Below are 7774 nucleotides of genomic sequence, written 5' to 3'. Positions count from 1 at the left end.
GGGTAGGTAATTACTATTGTTATTTTTTTGTAAATCAATCAAAATTATACCTTATGTTTTGTCAGACTGGCAAAAAATATATCTTTTTTGGCATGCCATAGAATTTTAGTACTTAGTGTATGTGTGCCATGAGATGAAAAAGATTGAAAATCGCTGACCTATATTTGTAATTTTAAAGAATACAAAAAAAATTATTAAATAAGCTAATATGATAGTATAACACTTTAAATTGAACATATTGCAGATTTTTATATTAATAAAGAATAAATTTTAGGCACTAGAAATAAAGCACGTGAAAAAACTGTCATGTTGGAATACCAGTTAAAGTAAGCATTCACATCTCTTCTTATCTGTGCTACCATTCAGTGGTCCTAAACTGAAGTATTTCTGTCCTTATGGCACAGAACGTAATGCGCAGCGATGGCTTTCACAGGCCGTGCTTATACAACACAAAAGTAAATGCAAACCTGTCAATGAACTGATCATTTTAAAAGTCAATGTAATTAAACAAGTAGATGAAAGTATTCTCAAAAAATTAACTGGCTAACTGTCTTTATTTCACTTGTGCTCTAACAACAGAGCCAAGCTCTTTATCTTTGTAAAAAATAAAAAATTAGCTCCTTAAGAAAAAATTGAAATTGATCTCTTCCCTCTAATTTTATTATATTAAAAAATTGTTTCCTATAATGAATATTTGGCCATATAAAATCTACAATGATATTCTAATAAATATAATATTTCTTTAGCTATCCACACGTGTCTTTAAGACACAGCATAGGGGTGTCTTTAAGATATCATCATTACTTGTTTAAAAACTTTTTAATTCATGTTATGCTAGGAGTAGAAAGTTTCCCCCAGCAAAGTTTGGCCTGTCCATGAAATAATAGAGTATTAACAGAAGGTGATTGCATGCAAGTTATGCTAAATTGACCTTAGTTCCATTACTTATTATCTTTAAAATGCAATATACAAACTAATTTGTTTTCATAAAATAACAAACAAAATTTCAGGTAATTCTTACATGCACTATTGAATAATTCCTATTTGCTTTTTTGTCATTAAGAACAAACAATTGATTTCAGGAGTCCAAAGTAAATTGCTAAACCACTATAAACAACACTTTTGTTTGCAGTGAAGGTAAGAGACTTTTGAAGACTTCACTAATAAATTTGTAAAATATAAAGTGAAATTACCAAACCAATTCATTTATACATAGTTTTTTTTATTTTTAATTTATTTATTTTTAGAGGGGAAGGTAGGAAGAAAGAGAAGGAAACATCAATGTGTGGCTGCCTCTCATGCACCCCCCAATGGGGACCTGGCCCGCAACCTAGGCATGTGCCCTGACTAGAAACCGAATTGGCAACCCTTTGGCTCACAGGCCAGCATTCAATCCACTGAGCCATACGAGGCAGGGCATACTTAGGGGTTTTTTTTTAATTAATATAAAAACATAGAGAAAGTAAGTAAAAGTGAAAGAATATGAATTTTCCTTTGATATATAGACACACATAATTCTTGATAATACTCATGCATACTATTTTATGAATTTTATGATTTCATGAATTTTATATTTATGTGCATAACTAAAAATAATTACAGTGGCTCTAAAATAAGCTACTTCATTCAAAGGTCTTTCATGACTGATAAATATAATTATAATAGGGGCATTTACAAGGGGATTGCTTATTTATCTGTTTAAAATAGATTAAAAATTGGTCCAGGAAGTTTGCATCTCAGACCAAGAACAGTAAGAGAGACAACAGGGTTTATTTAGCAGAAAGCCCACCTCCCTAATCATGGATAAAGAACCTGAAGCTGCACAGGCTAGAAGCTCACATCCATGCCTAAAGAGGAAGGAGGGGTTGCTGCATGATATAGCTGGAAGCTACATCCATATCCAAAGAAGAAGGAGACAAGGGTTTATACAACCAGAAAGGTCGTACCAGGTTATTCATGTCTATATCCTACAGAAGTCAACTGGCCACTGATGGTGGGAATGTAAAATGAGCCTCTCTGGAAACCAGTCTGGGCATTTCTTAAAGCACTACCTTTGCAACCATTATACAACCCAGCAATCACAGGTCTAGGCTTATCCCAAAGAAGTGCAAACTTACAGGTTCTCACAAAAGCCTGTGCTGAAATGTTCACAGCCGCGAGATTTCTAACAGCAAAAACTGGGGACAACCCCCACAATGATGGAATGGCTACACTGGCTGTGGGACATCCATACCATAGAACAGCACTCAGCAGATAAAAAGGGAACGGAGTATCCACCCACTTGTGCCCCTGGGAAACTCACTTCCCAATGCAGAAAAACGGTGGTTGGCGTTTATAAAGGGCATGCTGGATGAATCACCAGAGAACCTGGATGAATCTCCAAAGAATGATGTTGAGAGGGAAAAATCAATTCCCTAAGGTTACAATTCCCATTTAGACAGAATTCCCAAAATGGCAGAATTCTGGAAACTGGGAACAGCTTAGCAGTTGCCTGGCATTAGGTGAATGGGGCAGGAGTGAGGTGATGTACTGAGGAAGGGGAACAGGAAGGGCTCTTATAGTGAGGAAACGGCATGTATATCGCATGTGTTGAGGTCAACATCCTGGTTGTGACGCTGTATTATCGTTTTCCAAGACGTTATCCACGAGGGAAGGGGGTAAACAGTACATGGGAATCTCGGGGTATTATTTCTTACAAGTGAATGAGAATCCATGATGAGACAGCAATAAGTGGTTTAAGAAAAAAAAAAGTTGAAACATGTAGTATTTGCACATAGTCTACCAATCACAGCTTGGATATCCTGGCTATAGATCACTTCTCAGCACGGTTCTGCTTCTGGAACTGGCATCTCTCCCAGTGGGGTCATTCCCCAAATGCCACGAGTATTAGGAGGTGGCTCAGGAGAACCAAGATAGCAATGAACAAATTCTTAAGCAGCGGTGGGAATGCATACAGAGAGCAACAGCCAGGTCAGAGAGCGGCATCCCAGATGAGATAGCGGTAACACAAAAGTGGACAGTAAACGGGACGTACCCAGAAGTACAAGCTAATAGCGTCCAAGTCTAAGTAACTTGAAAGAATGCACATGCATTGATACATTGAAACATTAAAAGAGAGCGGTCTCCCCTCAGTCCAGAGGGGCAGGTTCCTGGTAGGGTTCTGCACCTCCACTCCGCCAGGTGGAGCTTGGTCCTGCGCAAGGGCCTCCGCGGTTCAGAGGTCACGCACGCCCAGGGCCCGAATCAGCTTTGGCGTCGGAGATCTCGGAACCCTGCCGGCGCCTCCATTCCCTTCCCGCAGCTCAGACCCCCCCGCGCAAGGCAGAACTCCAACCCAACCTTACACCGCCAGCTGCCCTCTTTCCAAGGCGCTTTGGCCCCCAGCGCTCTTCCACCGTGCCCTGAGGAAAAACGCCCGCCCCGCCTCCAGCTACCATGGCCCACCTGCGTGCCTGCGAAGTCCAGCAGCTGCTGCACAACAAGTTCGTGGTAGTCATGGGGGACTCGGTCCAGAGGGCCGTCTACAAGGACTTGGTGGTGTTGCTGCAGAAGGACTGCCTGCTGTCCACCAGCCAGCTGAAGGCCAAGGGTGAGCTGACTTTCGAGGGAGACATCCTGCTGGAGGGTGGACGGTGGGGCCGCATGCACAATGGCACCCACTACCGCGAGGTCCGCCAGTTCCGCTCAAGCCACCACCTGGTGCGTTTCTACTTTCTCACCCGCGTGTACTCCTCGTACCTCATGGACGTCCTGGAAGAGCTGCGTCGGGGCGAGCACGCCCCGGACGTGGTCGTCATCAATTCCTGCCTCTGGGACCTCTCGAGGTACGGCCAGGATTTCCGGAGCGGCTACCGAGAGGATCTGGAGAGCCTGTTCCGGCACCTGGGCGAGGTGCTGCCTGCGTCCTGCCTCCTGGTGTGGCACACGGCCATGCCGGTGGCCGAGGTCGTCTCCGGTGGCTTCCTCCTACCCGAGCACCAGCTCCAGGGCGCCCACCTGCGGGAAGACGTGATTGAGGCCAACTTCTACAGTTCTTTTGAAGCCAGCAGACATGGCTTCGACGTGTTAGACCTGCATTTCCACTTCCGCCACGCGGGGCAGCACCGACATCGAGATGGCGTGCACTGGGACGAGCGCGCGCACCGCCATCTCTCCCAGCTGCTGCTGGCGCACGTGGCCGACGCCTGGGGGGTGGAACTACCACGCCGCTACCCCGTGAGCAGATGGATCAGGGATGGTCCACCCAGTGGAAGTGCAGCTCCGGTGGGAAGGAGGCAGCACCGGGAAAGCAGAGATGACGCAGGCCAGCATACCTTGTCTAGACCCCCACCCAGATGCTCGTCTGTCCGCACCCCCGGGCATTTTTCGGCACCCATTGCCCAGTCTCAACCTCTGTCCCGGCAGTATGGCCAAGAGACCTTTGTGACTTCCCGCCGATCTTTTCGGCCCCGGCAATTCTACAATGACCTTTCAACGATTCAGGTGGAATACATTAGCGAACCAAATTTGAGGATTGGCAATGAGCAGCATCTCGGCCCCATCCGTAGAGTTTCTATCCAGTACCAGAGCAGAGCGCCTCCTCCTTACCCACTCCAGCACTCCAGCAGGCCACGCAGATACCGGCGTGGGCGCACCCAGAGGCAAGCCCTCAACGGAGAGGCCGAGACCTAGGCCCCTTTACAGCACAGTCAGTGGGCTGGACAGACTGCCCGACTTCTCTCACTCGGGCCTAGCCTTCAGCAGCCCTGCCACAGTGAGGTCTCCTTAGACTTCTTACTCTCACCGGGGAATGGCCTCACAACATTCTTCTTCACCAGAGCCTCCACAGCAGCTCCTGGTGAGGAGGCATGAACCCAGACCACCACACCTTTCTCCTCTTAGCATTAGTGCAGAAACGAAGTCTAAATTAAAAAAGCTCTCTCTCTCTCTCACACACACACGCAGGGTTGTCTTACCTGAGTATGTCTTCAAATAGTAAGTATTCTCTGCATAGATGTTCTTCCTCAAAAAAAAGTACAAATTTTGATCCTTAAAATTTACCAAAACATCTCTATTAAGACTACAGTATCACCATTAGTTTTTACATACATTTATAGAACTCAACTCCCAAAGTTTTCACCAGAAGTTGTTTTGCAGATTCTTTACATTTATCAATGCTTCAACATGACATTTTGGTATCTTTAAAAGAAAAGGATTCCATTCACTAATGAAAGATTGTTTTTCTGTTAGAAACAGAAATCTCTACTTTCAAACTCACTAGATGCCTAGCACATTTTTAAAAATAGGCTTTAATTTTTAGTGCAATTTTAGATTTACAGCAAAATGGAGAGGAAAGTAGAGAGTCCAGGTACGTCCCATACACAGACCCCCTGACTAGCAACATCCCATACAAAGATGGTACATGTGTTATTTTCAATGAAACTACAGTGTACCTCATTATCACCCAGAGTCATTTTTTTGAGGTATAAATTTCACTTTTGGTTTTGTGCATTCCATGGGTTGTATATGTGACATGTGTCCAACATTAGAATATCATACAGAATTGTTTCACTGCCATAAAGTCTCTGCTCCTCTTCTCTGCTCATCCCCTGCCCGACCTCTGGCAACCACCTGTCCATCACAGTCTCCCTAAAATTGCCTTTTGTAGAATGTTACATAGTTGGAATTATACAGTAAATAGCCGTTTCAGATTGGTTTTCTTTTTACTTAGTGGTGTGCATTTAATGTTCTCTCATGCCTTTTTATGGCTTAGTAGCTCGCTTTCTTTTAATGCTGAATACTGTTCCATTATCTGGATGTAACACTGTTTATCTGTTCACCTACTGAGGAATACCTCAGTTGTTTCCAAGTTTGGGACAATTATGAATAAAACTGCTTTAAACATTCATGTGCAGGTTTTTGTGTGGACATGTTTCTGACTCCTTTGGGTAAATACCAAGAAAGGAGATTGTCAGATTGCATGGCAAGAATATTTTTAGTTTTGTAAGAAACTGCTAAACTGCCTTCCAAAGTGACCATCCCATGTTTCACTCCCATCAGCCGTGTGTGAGGGTTTCTGTTGCTCCACATCCCGGGCAGCATTTGGTGTTGTCAGCATGTTGGATTTTCCCAATCTAGTAGATATTTGGTGGTGTGTCATTGTTCCTTCGATCTGCAATTCCCTAGTGACAGGATATGGGCACCTTTCGGATCCGTATTTGCTATCGGTGTATCTTCTTGGATGAGGTGTCTGTTCAGATCTTTTGGCCATTTTTAATCACTTGTTTGTTTACTTACTGTTGAGTCTTAAGGATTCTTCATATCTTTTGGATAACAGCATTTTATCATATATGTCTTTTAGAAATAGTCCCCCCCGCTGGCTGTGCCTTGCCTTCTCACTCTCCTTAGTGTCTTTTATAAAACAGAAGTTTTTCATCTTAATGAAGTCCAATGTATCAGTTGTTTTATTCATGGGTTGTGCCTTTTGTGTTGTATCTAAAAAGTTATCACCAAACCCACAATCGTATAAATTTCGGGGATGTCTGACCCATGGCCCATGGGCCACATGCAGCCCAGGATAGCTATGAGTGTAGCCCAGCACAAAATTGTAAATTTATTTTAAACCTTTTTTTTTTTTTTACTCATCAGTTTTCATTAGTGTTTGTATCAACTCTGTTTTTTCCAGTGTGGCCCAGAGATGCTAAAAGTTGGACATCCCTGGTAAATTTTCTCCTATGTTATTTCTAGGTTTTGGGGTTTTTTTTTCAAGTTTTGCATTTTACATTTAAGCACATGATCCAGTTTGAGTTAATATTTATGAATGGTGTAAAGTCTGCCTGGATTCATTCGTCTGCATGCGGATGCCCATTTGATCTAGCACCATCCGTTGGCTAAAGTCAGGTACTGTCAGTCCTCCAACTTTGTCCTTCGCCTTCAATATTATATTGGTTATTCTGGGCCCTTCGCCTCTCCGGATGAACTTCAGAAGGAGTTTGTGAATATCCACAAAGAGCTTGCTGTGATATTCATTGGGATGGCACTGAATCTGGAGATCAGATTGGGAAGAATTGACATCTTGACAATTTGAGTCTGCTGACAAACGTGGGATATCTCTCCACGTATTTAGTTCTTTGACTTCATCAGAATTTTATCATTTTCTTTCTTGAGATCTTGTACATATTTTGTTAGATGTAAACTTGTTTCTTTTTATACTTATTCCTTAAAAATAGTTGTTCATTGCTGGTATATAGAAAAGCAGTTGATGGATGTGTGTTTACTTTCTGTCATACATCTTTGATGTAATCACTTCCCGCTTCCAGGAATATTTTTACTGATTTTCTCTGATTTTCTACATAGACAGCCATGTCTTCTGCTAACAAGTACAGTTTTGTTTCTTTATTCCCAATGTGAATACCATCTATATATTTTTTTCTTGTCTTGTTGCATTCTCTAGGCCTTCTAGTACAATGTTGTAAAGCAGTGGTGAGAGGGGACATCTTTCCTTCCTCCTGATCTTAGTGAGAAAACTTAACTTCACCATTAAGTAAAAGGGTAACTGTAGGCTTTTGCATATGTTGTCCATTCAAGTTGAGGATGTCCCCCAGTTTCTGGTTGGCTAAGTTTTTATCATAAGTGGGGTTGGTGTAAGCATGTGATTTTTCTTCTGTAGCTTGTTGATGTGGTGGATTTCATTTTTGGATGTCAAGCCGTCTTTGCATATCTGAAATAAACACCACTTGGTCATGGCACATAATTTTTTATGGTGCATAATTTTTGGACATGATTTACTAATATT

General features: G+C 42.7%; 1 protein-coding gene across 1 annotated transcript; it reads left to right on the top strand.

Moving 5' to 3' along the window:
- The first annotated feature begins 3435 nt into the window (after positions 1–3435).
- Positions 3436–4671, top strand: LOC114494769 (PC-esterase domain-containing protein 1B-like). The gene has a single exon (XM_028510100.1). It carries the CDS (start codon positions 3436–3438, stop codon positions 4669–4671), a length of 1236 nt encoding a protein of 411 aa, XP_028365901.1.
- Positions 4672–7774: the final 3103 nt, after the last annotated feature.

This window comes from Phyllostomus discolor, chromosome 4, assembly GCF_004126475.2.
Source record: "Phyllostomus discolor isolate MPI-MPIP mPhyDis1 chromosome 4, mPhyDis1.pri.v3, whole genome shotgun sequence".
Taxonomy (NCBI): Eukaryota; Metazoa; Chordata; class Mammalia; order Chiroptera; family Phyllostomidae; genus Phyllostomus; species Phyllostomus discolor.
Note: the sequence above shows the minus strand (reverse complement) of the source record. Positions and strands in the feature narration are given on the sequence as shown.